Source organism: Portunus trituberculatus, chromosome 29 (assembly GCF_017591435.1).
Source record: "Portunus trituberculatus isolate SZX2019 chromosome 29, ASM1759143v1, whole genome shotgun sequence".
NCBI classification, from domain to species: domain Eukaryota; kingdom Metazoa; phylum Arthropoda; class Malacostraca; order Decapoda; family Portunidae; genus Portunus; species Portunus trituberculatus.
Window position 1 is genome coordinate 3013701 of NC_059283.1, and position 20678 is coordinate 3034378.

The window sequence follows — 20678 nt, forward strand, 5'->3', positions numbered from 1 at the left end:
TAAAATTAACTTATAAACAAGATTATTTTATATACAGGGGAGAATAAGGGCCCATGTACACTAGAGGGACTGTCACGCTTTTCTTCAGTCACGGTACGCTCACGGTTTAGTCACATTACTATATGCATTTCAATTGGAAGTAATCACACAGGTATTCACGATCCCCCTATTGAAATGCATGTACGTATGTGACTGGGTCGGAGCTAAGTGTGACCGTCTGTGGTGTGGGTAGGGCCTAATGGAAGCTACAGGAATCCAGGAAGCCTAAATGTAGGAGCTTCTGTACGAAAATTTATCCCTATCCAAGTATTTTTGGGTATAATTTACATCCTTTTTTCTCTCTTTTTTTTCCGACGTCCAATTTTTCTGATCTATCAAGACCAGGATGGATAAATAAGCGAATGACATAATAAGCGATAAAATAGAAAAATAAAGAAAAATATAAACCAAGAGAGAGAGAGAGAGAAAAGTAAGTGATAGAATAAATATAAGTGAAGATATACACCAAGAGAGAGAGAGAGAGAGAGAGAGAGAGAGAGAGAGAGAGAGAGAGAGAGAGAGAGAGAGAGAGAGAGAGAGAGAGAGAGAGAGATTTTATTGATTTTAAAAAGAAAAGGTAAACACGAACCAACACAGACACACACACACACACACACACACACACACACACACACACACACACACACACACACACACACACACAGACACCTGCACGAAGACACACCTGCACGAAACTCAGCCTCAACATGAAATTTCCCGCCACTACACCTCCAGGTAAGGGTTTAATTTGCGGGTATTGTGCGTCCCCTATTCGTGTGGTGCAAAGAGCTGGAGGGAGTCACCGCCCCCCATCTTGTACTACTGTTCTCCTCCCCTTCTCAGCACGCCCCCCCCTTTTTCCACCACATAGCCCCTTTTGTATTCTAGTTCTGTTTTGTTGTTGTTTTTTCTCCCTCTCTCTTTCTCTCCTTTCTTTATTTCTATTATAGTGGGTTTTTTTCATTTTCACCTTCCTTTTCTCTTTTCTTTCCTTTTTTTATGCCCCATTTCTTTTATAATACTGTTCTTTGTCTCCTTTTCTAGTTCCTGTTTCTCTTATAAGGTTATTTTTCCCTTTGCTAGTTTCTTTTTCTTGCATTTTTTTTCTTCTTTTCTCTTTATATTTGCTGTTTTCTTTTTTTCAGTTCTTCTTCTCTTATAATACTTTTTATTTCTTCCTCTTCTCCATTTCCACTTTTCTTTTAATACTTTATTCCCTTTTCTAGTTTCTTTTCTCTATTATTCATTTTCTTCTCTATCTCCACGCTTCTTATTTCTTAAAGTTCTTTTTCTCCTTCTCATTCCCAAAGTTTCCTTTCCAGTCCTTTTACTTTTGCTTTCCTTCCCCTCTTCATGTTTCTTTCTCTTTTAGTGGTGTTTTCTTCCCCCTTCCTGACTCCCTTAGTTTTTCTTCTTCCTTCTCCTTCATCCTCTTCTACTATTTTATGTTTTTTTCTCTTTTCTTTATCATATTCTTCTAGTACCGGTTTTTTTTACTTTCTTCTCTATTCTTCCTCCATCTCTAGTGTTGGTTCTTCCTTCACCTCTTTCTTCTCTGTTCCTTATTTGAATCCCTCTGCTAATATGAAGACACTCTTGTTTATCTCGTGCACTTTCAACATAGGACTCGATCTTATACAAATATTCAACTTACACACATTAAAACCTCTATGACTATCACTCTTATTACTATTATTATGCGTGGTGGTGTCGATGTTCATTTGTTCCGTCAACCTCCATGAATACCTGGTATAATTATTTCCTCCTTTTTTTTTTCGTGTCTCTTCTCTTTCACCTCCATCATTTCCGCTTCACTTCCCGCCTCTCCGTCACACTCCACGTCGCTTTTTGCCCGTCCCTCCGCCACCCGTCTGAGTAATTTGCCCTTGAATAGCTTATCACCTCATTCTACGGGCGCCCTCCCTTCACACCACGCCTCTCTCTCTCTCTCTCTCTCTCTCTCTCTCTCTCTCTCTCTCTCTCTCTCTCTCTAGCGTACCTCACAGCCCCTCTCCTCCCTTCTCTCTCCCGTCCTCTCCCCCGCAACTCCCTCTCTCCCTAGCGTCGTGATAGAGTCAGGATATTAATGCTCTCTCCCCCCTCTCACCTCCTCTTACCTACTCTCACTCCCAGCCTCCCATCCCAGTCGTATTCCGGGGAAGTAAACAGATTTACATTCGCAACAATGGACTTAATGTGCCAATCATGTCTCTTTTGATATTAGCAGTGCCTGGTCTTGCGCTGTAAAAACAACACATTTACAGGAGGGAGAGGAGTGTGGTGTTGGGTGGCTGGGGTGGAGGGAACGTAAAGAGGAAGAAGGGTAAACGGGAAGAGAGGAAAAGGAGAAAAGAAAAGGAAAGAGGGCCATGCAGGATTAAGAAAAGAGATGTTATTTTTTTCTTACTTCCTGGTTTTCTCTTTCTCTCTTTTCTTGGTGTCTTTCTTCTGTTTCCTCTTGTTCTTCTTTTCCTTATTTCAGTTTTCCTTTTTTCTCTTTTCATTAGTTTCTCTTTTCCTTCTTATTTAACTATTTTTTATAGTATCTATTTATCGTCATTTTCTTCATCCCTTCTTTCCTTTTTTTCCACTTCCTTCCTCTATTTTTCCTTTCATTCCCTCCATTTCATCTTCTCTCCTTTATTCTATCCCCATCCCTCCTGCACTCCTTTCCCTTTTTAATTTTTCCGTATTCTTTTCTTCCTCTTCCTTGTCTTTATTCGAGTATCCCTTTATTTCTCTCCTATTCCTTCGTTTATTCCAATTTCCCTTCCTTTCTTTTCTCCCATCCTTTTCTCCATCCTCTTCCACATCTTTATTCGACTCTCTCTTTACATTTTTCGTGTCTACCTCTTTCCTTCTTCTTCCTTTTATTTCCAGTTCCCTTTCCCTCCCTTTCTCCCATCCCCTTTTCCTCTTCTCACAAACTTTCCTGAAAAAAATGTAAAAAAATGTAATAAAGGCTGGTTATATACATCATTTGGTAACATTCTAGTGAAAAATGCCACGTATGATTTAAGCTTTATAGAAAACTCTTTGTTATTGTTAATACTTTTTCTTTTCATTTTTTTTTCTAGAGGAAATGCATTAACAGTTTGAAAAAAAAAAAGGTATATTGTGTGCTGTGAGGGTTGGATGACCGCGCTAAGCTGCCGCAATGAATGATAGAGTTGTGTTTCTGCCTTTTTTAACTATCGTTCTTATCGTCAGTGGCTGGAACGACTCGTGTATATATTGAAGGCAAGCATATTTCATTTGCTTCTAGGGTGAGCTACAATATCGCTTATTATTTCCCTGTGTTTCATTGTGGGGTAGGGAAAACTGTATTACAAATTTTCGTATCATTAATTGTGTTCCAGTTTTGCATAGAAACGTTATTGTTTTTAGTGTTTTAAACTCTAACTAAAGAAAATCCATCTTCTAATAAACAGAAGAAGAAGAAGAAGAAGAAGAAGAAGAAGAAGAAGAAGAAGAAGAAGAAGAAGAAGAAGAAGAAGAAGACCATGAGAAGAAACAGGTGAGGATGTGCCAAGAGAATGAAGCTTCCGGTGTTGAGAGAGAGAGAGAGAGAGAGAGAGAGAGAGAGAGAGTGTGTGTGTGTGTGTTTTGCAGCTCAATCAGTCAGTCAGCAGTTTGGTGAGAAAGAAACTTACTCGTGTTTTTGAGCAAGTAATTGAAAGTAGAAACAGGATATCTGCCAGTGGCTGCTGAGGCTTTTAAGAAAATGACTGTAGCAGCACTAAACTCAATTGAAGGAAACAACACACACACACACACACACACACACACACGTTACTTCACTTCAGAGCTTCCATTTTCTTTAAAGGCACAACAGGCATAACGTAATTACCACAGTTCGTTAGTAGATGACTGGGTGTGTCTGTTATTTGTATCAAGTTATTATCATTACTGTTATTTGAAGTGATTTTTAAGTTTGTCCGATCGGTGATGCATGGATGGTTAGTTTATTTATGTTACTATTATTGTTGTTATTCAATTACTCGTAAGTGAGGTTCAAAGTTATCTCACTGCTAATGGATGAACGTCAGCTTATATAAATGACTTCTATCTTGTTTTACTGTTATTGTTACTATTTCAGATTGCTAAGTGATATGAAAACTTATCTGGTTGCTAAGTCATGTATGTTTGGTATTTCTTTTTTATCACGACCACTGCTCCTGCTATTGCTGTTACTGGTGCTGTTGCTGAAATCACACTTAGGCCTCCTGTTATCCTCCTGACCAATCAAAAAGTTATTTCCACAAGCTTCTTCCAAAGTGATTGGTTAACAGGCAGGAGCAAAACCAGATCTCTAATCCCTCAATACAGAGGAGAGAAAACCATCGCTGCTGAAATTACGAAAGAGACAAAGGTGAAGTGAATCTCGCTTTCAAATTGCAATGCAGCTCAGGACAAAAGCATTCACTTCCGCAAAGCCAGAAATAGTTGTTCACTTGGCATTCACAACCAAGGAAGATGAATGCCGAACAATATTTACACACTATCAAACGAGGTAAATGGGCATTGTAGGATACTTCTGCAACACAACACTAAACCAAAATAACTAACTCATTCAGAACAAAAGGGAAGTTAGAGAAAGCCAGATGTCCTATCCTGAATAGAACCTACTTACATACATCTACTTATCATCCCTAGCTATAAATCTACCTAATCGTTTATGTCTCTCCATTGATTCATTACTAACAACCTGAGTAAACACTATTTCACTCATGTCCCACTTCATATCATCTCTTCTTTCTAGCTTAATCAAACCTGAACTTAAAATAAAACCACTTCACTTCTACAGAAACAGATCAAGATAAGAGAGGCTCATCCAAGACTCACAAAGGCGAATTACAGAGCTGCACCACAACGCTGAGCCTTCGCACTATAGGAGGCTCATTACTCGCCCGTGCAATAAAGCTGAAGACACGCGAGCCAGCCATCACGCACCTGAGAGTTGCATGTGCGTCGTATGCTGATGAGGAGATGTCATCAATGGAGCTGTTTTTATTCCTGACACCTCAAAAGATAAGACAGCGAGGCGCCCAAAATTATCCCTCCATCTTCATTTGTCACTAAGGCGCCATTTAAAGCCAGCCATGCGATGTTTCTTCTTCATCTTCCTTTGTCTCTCTTTTTTTCAGGATATGAAGTCATCGCGGTGCACTTGGTTTCCCTGTATTGCGTCCAGCTGGTTATTACGTTTCGTCGTATCGTGTCCGGTGCGAGCGTAAGAAAAACCTCCATTTACTCATGATTTTCCAAAAGAAACTGACGGTACTCAGGCAATTTCCTTGTGCGTGCAGAAAGTTGGTTAAAAATACGAAGCAAGGCAATAACCAGCCGGCAGCCGCCCACTCATAACCTGCAAAACCGGACGCTCCTCAAGTTTGTAATTAGGTAATTCCATGGTTGAGTGGAAGGACAGAATTGCATGCTTTATGAGATGTAGTAATTATGATATGATAAATAATCTCTGACAGACACGCCTATCAAAGGCTTGATAGCCAATTAAGCTGCAAATGAACAACTTAATAACTATCATCATAAATCCTTCAAGACGGTAATAAATTTTCGCAGGAAGCAGGACATTCTCCCTCGTGTCAGACAAGGGCATAGAGTACCACGAACCGCCGCTAGAGGCACGCTGAACCAAGCCGCTACGAAGTACCACCACACACCTCTTACTCGTGGCCTCTGAGTACCATACCCTCCATTTCAAACCCCATGCTGTAATAGGTGTCATTTATACGTAATATAGCCAAGAAGGGAGAGGGTGGCCAAGAGGGAGGCAAGGGAAGGGGGTTAAGACGTTGTGGCGAGGCGGGCAAGGTGAGCCGTCGCGTGCTTCGAGTCAACCAATCTCTGCCTGAGTTTCTCATCTCGCTAGTCTCGACACTTATCTTCACCGTTGCCACAACATAGCTACACCAACCAAAGCTCCGTAAAATTCAGCCATATTCTCTATTTCAACCGTATATGAATCTTATCTCCCGTACTTTATGTGGCTTAGTAGGCGTGGGTACCGTATGAGGAGTAACTATCCCACAAAAGGCTTCGCTGTGGTAGGAAAAGCAGCGCGCACGAGAATAACACGCCGGTCTTGGTAACACTGGCCGAGGCTGGGCGATACAAGCAATTATTGGAGTCCGAAGGGGTAAGCAGGTGCTCTTTTTACTCCCACTTTCTCTAATGAAAAGATAAAAGAAATGAACAATGTGAGGGAAGGAAGGTGCGATACAAGCAGCCTCCCTACAACCCCCTTTGCGTGAGCTTTTAACAATACTCTACCATCCACGCGTTCACATTAATAGCTGCACGCACACTCCATTCCTGTGTGTGTGTGTGTGTGTGTGTGTGTGTGTGTGTAAGAACTGGCAATATCGTAAGTGATAAAGTAATTATTACACGACTGAGATATCATGTAGCTCCCCCAATTCCCCCCTCCCCCACACAACCAGCTCTCTCTCTCTCTCTCTCTCTCTCTCTCTCTCTCTCTCTCTCTCTCTCTCTCTCTCTCTCTCTCTCTCATGTAGACACACACACACACACACACACACACACACACACACACCTATACTGTACAATATCTTATCAAAGTATTATTATCACTATTATTATTATTATTATTATTATTATTATTATTATTATTATTATTATTATTATTATTATTATTATTATTATTATTATTATTATTATAATTATTATTATTATTATTATTATTATTATTATTATCATTATTATTATTTTTAGCATTATCATTAAGCATCATTACCAACAGCATTATCATCATCACCATCATCACCATCAACCCTTTCAGTATAATCATTATTAAACATTAAGTGGGTTATACATTTTCTATTGTTACCCATTATAAAGGTACGTTTTCTGTGAGTTATTCGTGCGGGCAAGAGAGGCCTACATTTTATTCTCGCTGAAATTTTCATCAAGAGTAAGCTATATAATGTATCTTTCATTATATATTTACCTGGTTCATCTAGTATTTATTGTCTCTTATTAACACATAATTGCAGTTATAGAAAAAACGTCCTTCTCTATGTGTAGTTGGCTAGCCGAGGTAGAAAGATGATGTTGATAATACAGTAGTGTTTAGAGTAAAGACTTCTGCCTTTCGTTTTTAAAGATTAATTCATCATTACAATACGCTATGGTTTTGTTAACAGAGGCAGGTAGATATAAAGATCAGCGATAAAGAAAATAGATATATAAGAAAGTGTCGAGTCTTGGTAACATAGTGTGTGGACTGGACTTGGTAACACAGAGACTCGTTTCCTGCAGAAGAAAAGGCGCGGGCGTGAACAGCCAAACAAACCAGTGTTGCCAAGTTGGCGCGAAATGCGCTAGTTCTGGCGCATTAGCGTTACAAACAGCGCGGTAATTTTGTGATTAGCGCATAGCGCATTTTCTAGTGCATTTTAAACGGATTTGGTGCATGATCTAGCGCAATGATATTGAGTCAAAATAAAAAAATTAATTCTGCATAAATTAGTATATTCTACAGTGGATATGCCAGTGACAGAACGCTGTAGGAGCGCTACATTGACAACACTATGCAGCAGCACCAGGCTGGATCCGTAAGTGACTGGTACGTTACGAGTATTGTACTTGTATAGGTGTAGGGAACGAGGTCTGGTAGCGCCTTGACGGTCTCAGTTACACGTTCTTTACCGAACTAGTTGGTACACGTGGTCCAGTAGAAATGGGTCCAACATACGCTCAAGCGTACAGAAAGAGCACTCAGTATCCTTTCACTACCTCACTCAAATGCCGAAGTTGAGAGGCTATTCAGTCAAATAAATATTGTTAAAAACAAACTCAGAAACAGGCTACACACAAAATCTGTCAGTGCAGTTATTACTGTAAGAAGCGGGCTTCGTAGAGTCGGAAAGTGTTGCTACTCGTACGAGTTACCAGAAGAGGTAGTGAAGAAAATAGGTACAATGGCAGTGTATAGTGAAACAAGACTAGACCAAGCTGCTGCATCGCCTCTACACCTTTCGTCAGAAACTGTGCCATGCTCTTCATCAGTGGATATTGGGGAGGACTTGGACCAAGAAGAAGACACCGTTATTTTTCTCTCAACTAATTCAAATCAGGTTAGTAGCAAGTTTATAGTTACATTTTATAATCATTAGCTTAGTGTACGTTATATATAATAATGCAAAACGACGAAAATATAGCACATAAAGATGATGGCCGCATTACTCGTTTATTATATATATATATATATATATATATATATATATATATATATATATATATATATATATATATATATATATATAATATAACGGAAAAATAATAATCAGTATACGAAAGCTTTCTAGCGCATTCTAGCGCATTTTAGACCTCAATATAGCTCATTCACGCCGGTTACATTTGGCAACACTGAAACAAACACTTCACTTCAGTTTTTCATTAGGCCGCGGAATGGTGTGGTGTGTTGCGAATGTCTGGTGGACTATATACGTAAACCTTCATATTGAGGCGATGATGGCTCGGTGAGTATCTAATATTTAACGATGAGAGCTAGATTATGTCTGTGCAATGGAGAAAAGGAGAATATGAACAGAAAAGCATATGGAGAGAACGTAATTAAATTAAACCTAGAAACTTAAGGTAACGGAGAAAACGAAAGTGATAATGCTGATAACGAAAACAATGTTCAAATATTCCCTTGATAAGCTCGTTTTGACCTAACTGTGTGTGTTGGTGACCGCGACCAGTCGGTGAGGGATGTGGTGGTCAAAGATAACCTTTACTAACAATCATGTTATAACTCATTATTTTAATTGCCCTAACTCGCCCTCATTTGCTCTAGCTTGACTGCCCTAACCTCTAGGATGATATATCAATGAATTAATGCCTACAGATACTTAAAAGCTAAAATACAAGTTTTTATTATTTTTTTCTGTGAGGAAACAAAGAAATGGGTAGAGGCCGTTGGTATGTCTCAACCATTATGTGCTTCATTTGTTACTTATTATAAGCTGGACTGTCACAAAATGAAGGTATATGCCTAGTCTTTCATTTCAGCTGTTGACACACACCTGCTTTGCCAGGTTTGTCATGAAGGTCCAGTGACGCGAAGTAGCTGGCGGCAGCCGACCCTCTTGAGTGGCCATCTTGATGACGTCATCGAAGCCCCAGCATGCATCAGCCCTGCCTAGTTCAAACATTTCATTTAGTTCAGCTCACTTATTTTCACCTCATAAGTAAGTTTTCATACTTTCTGCAGATTTTTAGGATTGTTTTGAGTATGTTCCATGCCTGTGTTGCGTGAAATACGCTGATTTAGCGGGTGCTTAGGGCGTATATATGAGCCCAGTTTTTGTTACAAAATTTTAAACCATGTATCCTGGATTTTTTTTTATTTTTTTTTTTTTATTATTTCAAGCTCTAAGGAAATGTTGGCGTGTTCAAAATATAGTTTGTGATGGTTAAATTGTGTTGTGCTCCTAATATGCCAAATATGGGCTTTAAGAGTGATTTACAGCGCCGTTAAAGTGTAAAATTGACACTTTTAAATACTTTTTTTTCGGCGTGTTGCCAAGTTTTAATGTTGTGGAAGTAGTTTTTTTTTTTTTTTCTTAAGTCTGCGATCGTGTTGAATAAGATTAGTGAGCTTTAGAATTGTATTTAAGTATGTCGAGATTATAACACTTCTCTTTTCGGTATTGTTTGAAATATTTTTTTTATTGTTCACCCTGATAATGTTGTCTTATCTTAGGAATTAGTTTCGACTGATGACAAGTCAGAATTTACGCAGCATTCGTGTCTAGCTGCCTTTTTGCAAATCGGCATTTTCAAAATTGTTTGGGTAACGTATATGAGTGACGTCATCAACCGGGGGTGCCCACCGGCTTGACCCAGACCTGACTCCCTCCAGCACGGTGTGCCTGCGCATATGTGGGGTGTGTGTTACCTTGTCTTTCAATGTTTAGATGGTGATGTGTGTGTGTGTGTGTGACGTCTCCACCCATCTTTATTGGATCAGGCATCACTGAGTGTGATGGCAGCGTCTCCGCCTCCTTTCCATAAGCTGTTGTGACGTTCAATCTGTGTGTGTGTGTGTGTGTGTGTGTGTGTGTGTGTGTGTGTGTGTGTGTTTACCTAGTTGTAGTGTGTGTGTGTGTACGTGTGAGAGCCTCATGCCGTATGTTGCCGTCCTGAAGCCCGCAGATAGCTGCCGTGTTTCTACCACTAGGTTAATAATACGCTGTCGTTGCCAGGCTGTCTCGGGAGTCTCTTCACTGTGTGTGTGCGTGCGTGTGCGTGCGTGCGTGTGTGTGTGTGCGTGCGTGTGTGTGTTTGCCAGCCAACACGAGTCACGAGAACTTTAGGAAGTGGTTAATGGATCCAGCTTAGTAGGAAAAGATATTGGCTTTATCATTCCATAATGGTTATAGAGCGACAAATCAACCACATTCATTATTCATATACGTATGTGCGTATATACATATATACATACGTAGGTATATACTGTATTCTTCAGTACATAAATTGGTAATTAGCGTCTGGGAACTCTACTCATCTCCCTTTCTCCCTCCCACGCCACATTACACGTACGATGCTTTTTGTAGTCATCAACCAACCAGTTTTTTTGCTGTTTTCTTTTACTTCACAGTTAGATCTCAATGCCACTGAACGAACACTCACTCAGAGGTTGGAGACCTGCATAAAATATTAATATTCTTATAGTAATTTCTTTTCTCTTTTTTCTTCTTTTCAGTAAAGTGTGTTTCCCATGCTGACGCTGACTTTATTGAAAAGGAGAAAAAAGAGAAAAGAATTTAATATATATATATATATATATATATATATATATATATATATATATATATATATATATATATTTTTTTTTTTTTTTTTTTTTTTTTTTTTTTTTTTTAACACCACCAATTTCTATGTATACTACACAACTACATACAGATAAAGATGAAATTTCTCCCAGACTAGTGGACTAAGTTATAAATTGCACAAACGTAGGAGCGTGATCAGTCATATATGGCTTGACTCACTCACTCACTCATATAATCCATCCATCCATACCTACCTACCTATCTGTCTACACTTTTTCCTCCTTCCTTCCTTCCTGACAACTTGACAAGTGTTGAAGGCTGGAGTGGCGTCTTTCTCCTCTACGCCTAGCCAGTGCCAGCAGCAACACATAATGGCTGGTGCTGTGCATCCCTAGTCATGCTAAAAAAAAAAAAAAAAAGTCTCTGGAGGTATTCCACTCTTCACATACAATATTCACCATACACAATAAACAAAACTACTTGATAGTCATTACAGTAATAAATCCAACAATTCCCTTTCCTCTCCTCGTCGAATGATTACATTTTTTTTGTTCGATTAAACAAGAAACGGGAGAACATTTTCAGATACACGTCCCTTATTAGTCATGCCTTCCATCGCCACTGCACATGCGCGGTGGAGGGATCTGCGCCATAAACAATTTTTTCCATCAAAGTTTATATTTCATATTACTGATATAGCATATTAGATTACTTGCATCTGCTTCAAGAAATTGTTCTTACGTAACAGTGGGAACTGCTCACAAGTGAATATGCAATGTATTTTCTCTAAGTCCAGGGGCTGGGTGGCAAGGTCCAACCTCCTCTGTTGTATTTCATTATTAATACAGCAATAAATGTATCAATCAATCAATCTATCTATATTTTCTTTTTGTCATTTTAGCGTTATGAATGTAGAATGGCTCGAATGTCGTGTGTGTGTGTGTGTGTGTGTGTGTGTGTGTGTGTGTGTGTGTGTGTGAAATACGTTTCACTCAAGTCCTTATTTTATTACCTACGGTAGAAGTCCTAGATGTATATGGTACGTACATGCATACCTACCTACCGGTAGCTTATACATTCTTTTATGGTGTTAAGATAGTGAGTTTGTTATTTAACATATCTACACCTAGATATATTTCAATCTTCATTTTCTTTTATTTATTACAAATGATGGACTTAACTCACATTATAAAGAGAATAAACATTTATCAGCCGGATCCCTCGGAAGTGCGTCACAGCTGCTCAGGGTTATGGCCTCCAGCGCTCCTTCCTCTGGTGCATTTTAGTTTCTCAACACCTCGCCAGTCTCGTTATAGGAAGACGTTCATTTTCTCGCCAAAGACAACTACAGTGGTACACTAATGAACAGTAAGTCGTGTGTGATTGTACTAGGCTGAGTCTTACAAGGACAGCAGCGTAGTCTGTACTTCCTAGTTCCACTTATTTGAAGTAAACAGGTTTGCTCTCCATAAAGTATTGTTTTTGCAAAGTGTCATATTGATTTCGAGAAACACTTTGATGTTTACTCCTAGATAAAGATGGAATGGGATGTTGCAGTAGAGAAGAGGATAGCAGGCATGGTTACCATACTTCACCCATTGATCACATATGTTTAGTAGAGATAATAGTAAGGATTGTGATTCTGATAATGATAATAGCAACACTACTAATTACATTAGTAGTTGTAGCAATATACTGTATTCTGAGAAGAGAAACCAAAGTTAAAGGTTCTTTTCAGATTTTTATACATTGCTAGAAATACGGAAAATTAAGGTCTGTGGTGCTGCTATTTTAGGATATATCTCTGTTTGAGTACTTTAAACTCAGTAGAATGTATAAGAAAAATTAGGTGACACTCGGAGATAAAAGTGAGCAAATAGGTATAAATCATATATACAGCATTCAACTGCACCACATTGTTTCTGCAACGGCTGAATGAACAGGTGGACGCAGTGTGACGTGAACATCAGCTCATGTTGCACACTCCCAAACAAGATTGTTCATTTTTGAGCCATGTTGTGTAAGCCTTGGGAAGCATTTGGCCGTGAGATGTGTTTTCCAACATTAGATAATTTTTCTCAATAGCTAGTATGTTTTTTTAATCCAGAACACTCACATTAATAAGGCAAAGATTACCCCCAGGGATGCGGTGCTCTCATCTGGTTTATGACTTCTTACACTATCAATAAGAAGTCAAATCATAGGAAATTTCAAATACAGAAGTAGGCAGGTAGTTCTAGAGTTTACCACTGAAAGGTATGAATGATTAAGAGTACTGATTAATTCTTGCATGAGAGACAGAATAGGGGTGAGAAGAAGAAGAAAGCTTTGTGCAGCAAGACCACAGGAGGATGGGAGGCATGTAGTTAGCAAGATCAGAAGATCAGTTAGCAAGAAAATAGCAGTAGAAGATAGATTTTGTCATTTGTCATGTCTGAAATTGCAATATATAGATATAAGAAATGTTGAAAGATACAAAGCACTTTTGGATGATCACTTTCCATGAATTTAATGCAAACCTTACCACACAATCATAACACTACTCACAATTCTTTCATGTATTTGGATATCTTTAAATATCCATGATTTCTGTGCTGAACACTGACTGAATTCTTTTGTTTTCCAGGGTTGAGGAATGGAGCACTCAGGGGATCACACAAAGATTCACTTCAACCCGGACTTCATATCAAGAGGCAGAATACTGCCGCCAAACCAGAAAGTTCACATCAATCCAGCTTTCCTTCAGAAATCTGAGCCACAGAAGTATGTCACCCCTGCCGTCTCCTACACCCATGGCACGGGCCTTGGGCAGCACTGGCAGGCACCGTCCTCAGGGACTGGCGGACCAGTCTCTCAGATGAGTGCCAGTCTGCTCCATACACAGGATGGAAACACAGCTACAAATGTATATACATACAGTTCAAAGAATCATGACCATACGGTACTAAGCAATCATCCAAAGAGCTATAGTAATTTGTATAGGAAGAGTAATCTTTGTAATCCATATGATAAAAATTTTTCTAGACATAAGACCCAGAACATTGCTACTCAGAACATAGGTATTACGAAGCATCCTTCCACTTACTCATGGAAAGCTACAAATACTTTCAATGGAGCATCATTTCAAAGAAATTCATCCATGTCAGTGAATGGCCCAAGTAGTTATGTGTACCCAAATCCACCATCTAAATACTCATCAGTCAATAAGTCTTTGATTCGCACCACAGTTGTAAGCAGAGGTGGTACCAGTCAAGCAGAGATTCAACTCAAGAAAAACAACCCGCCTGCTTCACATTTTAGTCTTCACTACATTTCCCGTGATAAGAGAGACACTCAGTCAGTGAGATGTTTGGTCAAGGTGAATACAGTTTCAAATCTTGATGTTCACAAAGTTAAGAGTGAAGAAGCACCTTCTACTATAGTACCAAAAGGAAATTCTGGAATTGTCACACAGAGTGCAAGTCAGAATTTGCCTATTGTGAAACTTCAGAGTGATGCAAAGCATATTGAAAAACTACCACACGCTACAGGAGGTGCATTGAAAACAAGTGATTCACTTAAAACACCAAAAAGAAAAGTCATTCTTGCCAGCAGTCCACCAGAAACTCAAGCCACAGCTTCATGCACCACACTCAAACCTGTCCCACTGATTCCAAATCAGAAATGGGTCAGCAAAACTAAGGTTGTGAATTCTTCCAAAAAGCCAGAGGCAAAAGATGTGAAAAGCAGTAGTGCAAGGATTGTGCTGAAAACTCCAAAGCAGAAAGGCAACTACAAGATCATAACCAAAACAAAACTAGTACGGACTAACTCTAACAGTGCAAGCAAGAACAAGGTACAGCTACAGGCAGTGACTCGAGGCCAGGGACAGTTGGCACAGAACCCAAAGACAACCCATGCTTCTCCAAGAATGGTAGCCATTTTAAGACATCAGAAGATCTCTCCATTGACTAGAATACATCAAACTGCAAGATTCAGTAATAAGAAGAAGTACTCAGTTCTGTCTCACACAAAACTCGTAAGAAGGCAGAGCTTGACAGGTAAAGCTGGAACACCAGGGAAGCCAAGGTACACAGTTAATACCAAAACTAAGCTGATTAGGAGGAGGTCCAATAGTGGCACTGGACCTTCTAAATCCACAAACAAAAACAGTGAAAGCAAAGTGAAAACTAGTAAGCCAGAAACTGAAAAGCAGAAGAAATTTCATGTTCTATCAAAGACAAAGATAGTGAGAAGAAGGTCCAGTTCAGGTACTTACAAAACAGCTTCACCACAAGGGACAACACCAGGACACACTAAGAAACGTGCCATTGTAAAGCGACACAAGTTAGTTCGAAACGTTTCCTCACCTTTGCTCAAACACGAGACCTCAAAGTTCCAGAGAAATATAAACACTGCCTTCAAAGTTATAAATTCTAACAAGTTCTCAACCAAACAAAGGGTGGCCAAAGGAATTGTCTCCAAATATAAGATAAACCGACTAAAAATGGAATCTTATGATGGATTTAAAAAATATAAATCCTTTGATCGCTACAAAGTTAACAGATTGAAGCTTGAATCTGTTAATGTGCCAAGAAGATACAGAAAGTTCAGTATTTATTCTTCCAAAGCTGTGCCAAAAGAGAAATATAAGTTTCAGAACAAGAAAACGTAAGTTTTTTGTTTCTGTTTTCAATTTAATATGTTATTCATGTTTCATGAATTGATGAATTTTTTGTGTTTTGGAAAAGTTAGACTGCAAAAAAAATTTATGTAAAATGCTTTGAGTTTTCACTTAAATATAACCACGATTTGTGTTGAGGTATTGTCGGTTGTTGATTGCCTAACAGTTGTGCGACAAAGTATAGTGTTCTTGAAATTGCAGGTCCAAGCACTCGGACAGATTCATCAACATTGGTGGAATACTGTACAAGTCTACCAAGACATCATTGAGGAAGCAGTTGCCTAAAGTTAAAGAGACAAGTACAAATAAACATGGTAAGCTTATCCCATCAAACACTGTACAGGTAACATTTTAAATTACTGAACTCTTTAAAGTTGTATTAAGGATAGTTGCAGTACAAATTTTACATTACTGAACCATTGGGTTGTTTTAGTGATATGATGCTAATATAACAGTTATTAATGGCAGCCTTTACTGTCCACAGGTAATTATAGAATGTTTGATGCTCTTCTGCCATCACTGGCTTATGTCTGATGTCACACCACGTGTGACCTGCCTATCACATGCACATCTAAATTGTGAATCGATACTTGGTTCTCAGAAATATAATACTTTGAAGAATGTCATGTTCTCATCTCGCACTATTTCTCCAGACTCAACCTGCACTGTGTTGCTGCGAGGGGAGAAATTCCACCTCACTGCCGGAGGAAGAACTCTGCAGCGCGTCAAGGACTCTACAGCACCCAGGAGCAGCCTGTCCCGGGTGCATCTGGGTGGCCTGACTTACTCCCGCACCAGGACAGGCCTGTATGAGCTGACCAAGACCCACCAGGCTCGTGCTGTCCTCAGGTACTTGTTGATCCTATGTGGCATCCTCTCTTTCAGATTACTAGATCTATTTTTATATAGAAAGAGCAATTTGTTTTGGCTGATTTTCTGTGATGGGTTTTGTATTATAAGTCGGTGCTTATTATGTGATGACTATTCATGAAAATTCAAAGGTAAACATTCATAGACACTATTGGATTGAAAGCTTTATCCTGATGTTGATATCCTCAAGTTTTGTTTTGGAAAAATGCTTACAGGGATTGCCATCCTGGATAAATGTTGCACGGGATGGAGGGTGATGGTATCATTGCATTCTTTCATAATCAACACTACTGTTCCCACAGCTCAGCCAGACACCGCAGCATGGTGACACTCATGCACAAGAGGAAAAAGGCATCATTCCAAAAGAGGAATGAATACTGTGTGTTCTTCAATCGTTTTGGTCGGTGCTCAAAGAAAAACAGGGGAGAGTGTCCCTACATTCATGACCCAAGTAGAGTTGCCATCTGTACAAGGTAAGTGACTTGCAGCAGGGCAAGATTTTAGTACATGAGTGGTCAACAGAACTTGATAACTGTTTATTGCTGTTCAATTTGGTTAAAGCTATTGATATTTTTTTTACTTTGGTATATTAACCTGGCTTTTTTCTACAAATATAAATCCAGGTATTTCAGATATGAATATTGAAACTTTTAAAAGATAATACCTTCTATTCCTGTACATATATACAAATAACTAAGGAAATAAACTTTCTTCAACACTTCTTTTCCCACAGATTCCTGAGAGGCCGCTGCCCTGTCAGTAACTGCCCATTCTCACACACGGTGGACCCAGACAAGATGCCAGTGTGCTCCCATTTCCTGCAAGCTGCCTGCTCCCGAGAGGACTGCCCCTACCGCCATGTCAAGGTCAACCCATCAGCCCCTGTGTGTCTTGACTTTGTCCGGGGACATTGTAAAGCAGGGAAGGAGGTTTGTATTGTTTTTGTTCATCTTTTAATCACAGTCCCATCAGTGTTAGTGAGATGCAGCCTGGCCATAACACATTACATAAAATTTCAAAGCATTTTACCTTTGTATTTTCAGTGCATCATAAAAGAACTATGTAACTGTATAAGAAATTGTCTTGTTACATCTTCTCCATGTAAGAGGATCACAATTTCTTATATGAATGTGTCTAGAATAGTATATATTCTAAATTATCAATAATGATCTAGAATTCTCATAAATTATAAAAGTGTGCAGTTTGCAATCACAAGGAGAAAGTTCCTCAGAATCATACTTTGTGTAGCATAGAGAAAACCATTATGAGAAAGACTGGATTTGAGAAGTGAGGCAATTTACCATTAATGAATACCATAATTTTTCAGTGTGACAAGCAGCACATTTTGATTTGTGAGGAGTTTAAAACTGGCAAATGTCCACGAGGAGTGGCGTGTCCCTTGTCTCACCATAAAGGGCGAAAGCGGATCAGGAAGGTGTCATTCTCTAAAGAATCCAACAGAAAGTACAACATATCCATACACAGAAAGAGGAAGAGGAGTGAAAGCCATGAAGTGTTAGGAGCATCAGTGACCAAGAAAAAAGTAGAAAAGAAAAAACAAGAAGTGAAAGCTAGTTCTTCCCACCAGAGGTACTTCCATGTAATGGCACCTGAAGAAAGTGAGGTTAAGGACACTGATGATGCTCCTGATGATAGGGAGCCGGATAATAATGCAGGGCAAAGGCTGCTGCAGGAGGAAGGATCTCAATGTGTCACCAAAACACAACCTGAAGCTCAAGGTCCAGGGGTTGAGGTACAAAATGACAAAGTAGAATTTGTTAGTCATAATGGTAAGTCAGTCTTTGAAGAAACTAGATCCAGAGTCATGAAGAAAATTGACAAGATCAAGAAATCCTATGCTGCATGCAATTATGAAGATTATAATGAAAAGCCAGAAGATTCGGACACTGGTAGTAATGTGGGAGATTGCAAACGTGAGCCAAAGGATTCCCATCATGCAGACAATACTAAGGAAAAAGTTGTAAAGGCTAACACTCACGTAAGAATTGGTGAAGTGTCAGCGCAGGACTCCAGTGACACCCAAGATACAGACAGTGATGCTGATAGAGTACAAAGGCCTCCACTTCCAAAGAGATTGCCATCTTACATCCCTCTTGACTCTGTGTAGGAGAAATGTATGACTTGTGATGTAACTGTGATACAACTTTAGCCTTGAAGGTAACACAAATACGGTAAGTACTCATTTTCTACATAAATTACAAATATTTTTGTCTGAAAGTTTTTGTGTTAGTTTTGCAGTTTTCTTCCACTTTTGGCTGTACATGTTTGATATTGAGAAGCTAGACTCAGAAATATTATGTAATCATTTGTAGAGAATACGATAAGCAAAAATAGTATTATGCTTTACAGAAGTTGAATACAAACTTAATACCCAGTAAGTAAAGAGATTTAGCAATTCATCCATACGAGTGCAACATTCATGTGCATAATAAGTCTGGTATGAATGGTCTGCTGCAGGGATAACATATCAGGTATAGCACCGAGCACCTTGGCCATGACATTGGTGGCAGGAGGAGTCAATGTGTTCAAGCCATCATGCAGCATTCATATACAGTACATGTGCATACTCAGCAAAAGGTTAAGACTTGTAATGTGTTGCAAGAGCTTATACTGTGGCCTTTTCATCCCCTGTCTTCTATTTTCTGGCTGGAACTCTTCTCATTTTATTATGAGGTAATGGAGGCCATGATCAACAACTTGCCTATCATAGAGTATGCAACACAAACCTTGGCACTGTGCCCAAACATCAAGGCACAACCTGGGAATACATGGAGCATGGTCTTTTGTAAAGCTAGCATTTCTTCATCATAGTGCTTTCTTACAACAGATTTCATAGAGAAGTGCTTGCCAAAAGAAGTGGCCAATTGATTAAGTGGTTTTACAAAGGTCTCATTGGTAACAACATTGACATTCCTTTGTAGTTTTGATGCATATATCAGTGAAAAGTACTCCTCCTTAATAAGGATTTATCTGCTGGATTTTTGTGGAAGAAATGGCAGATTTACAATGGACATGTTCTATTTTGTTTGCATGTGAATTTTTTAGTTCCTCAGGATGCTCACAAGAAATTTATTTTCTTGTGCTGTTGGTAACATCTTTCTTCCGTTTTTTGTACAAGGCATGTCATTGTTGTCTTATATTGATTATGCCAGAAAATATTTATGTTAGCTATAGAGATGAAGCAACTCTTCTCAAGAAGCTACACCAATTAATACTTAGAATTTTTGTTCCCATTTTCATAATTTCACAGTAAGGACAAAATTGGTACTAAAGGTCCATTGCTTTAATTTGTTTCATCATTATCTTCAATCTCCTTGTACATCAGCAGTGTGGGCGAATTACGGCCCACAGGCAGCTTACAGCTTACCAAACGTTAGTAAATTTGAAGAAGGTTCATAACACCAAATAATCTTGTGAGCATTTGATTTTCTTCCCACAGGTGTTCATTTGCATTAGAGAGTGGATTTTTCTTAAAAAGCCTTTTATTTTTCATTCTAAATACTAATTAATTTGGATTAATATAGTACTGTATGCGGTCCTATGAGATTGTGATTTTTCTGTGTCCCTAACACTGAAAAGTTTGCCCCACCCTTGCCCTACATAAAGTAATCTGTTTGAAATGTTACATAGATATACCAAAAATAAGATTGAAGAAGGATAATTTTCATTCTGTAATATTAAATACCAGTCTTGATTCTGGATTTGTAATTTGACAAAGAAGGATAAAACTTTTGTGCCAGAAGTGATTTTTTTTTTAAGGATTTTCTTAACAGATAATAATCTTGTAATGAGTGGATTTGTATTTTTGGAGGTAAGATGTTTTTTGTTTGATTTTCATACTTTAATGAAAGGTGAGTAAAATAGCTCAGTTTCCTGTTTCTGATGGCTTCCAAGCTGATGTTCAGTTTTGTTTTACAAGGCATGTTTCCTTTGTAAAACTGTCCTCCCTTCAAATTGCTATTCATTCACACAGATTTAGAGACCCTTGCCCAAGAATTTCTTAGATAAATAATTTTGTCTGATGTGTTAAATCTGTATTGAAAGCATGATGAGAGAAAGACCGTTTTACAAAAGGAAACACTCAGTGTTGATTGGAAGTGAAGTATGGATCATGGATGTTGAAGATGTGATACAAAGTCAGTGTGATAGTTGTCCATTTTGTGATGTGATTTTGTGAAGTAATGTGTTCATACTTGTAGATTTAGAAGAAATAGGTTTAATAAGAGTACTTTTTTTTAATAAAGGTGTATTTATTCAAC

General features: G+C 38.7%; 1 protein-coding gene across 3 annotated transcripts; it reads left to right on the forward strand.

Annotated features, from left to right (window-relative positions):
• Window positions 1-8454: 8454 nt before the first annotated feature.
• LOC123510484 lies at window positions 8455-20677 on the forward strand. 3 transcript variants are annotated; one of them, XM_045265695.1, is made up of 8 exons: window positions 8455-8564; window positions 9100-9278; window positions 13492-15515; window positions 15730-15842; window positions 16182-16377; window positions 16701-16871; window positions 17132-17327; window positions 17726-20677. In XM_045265695.1, the coding sequence occupies exons 3-8, from the start codon at window positions 13501-13503 to the stop codon at window positions 18524-18526; spliced, it is 3492 nt and encodes a 1163-aa protein (XP_045121630.1). In that variant the 5' UTR covers window positions 8455-8564; window positions 9100-9278; window positions 13492-13500; the 3' UTR covers window positions 18527-20677. The 3 variants fall into 3 exon arrangements, with proteins under 3 accessions (XP_045121630.1, XP_045121631.1, XP_045121629.1); XM_045265696.1 differs by having other exon boundaries at window positions 9126-9278; XM_045265694.1 differs by lacking the exons at window positions 8455-8564; window positions 9100-9278 and adding an exon at window positions 12083-12233.
• Window position 20678: the final 1 nt, after the last annotated feature.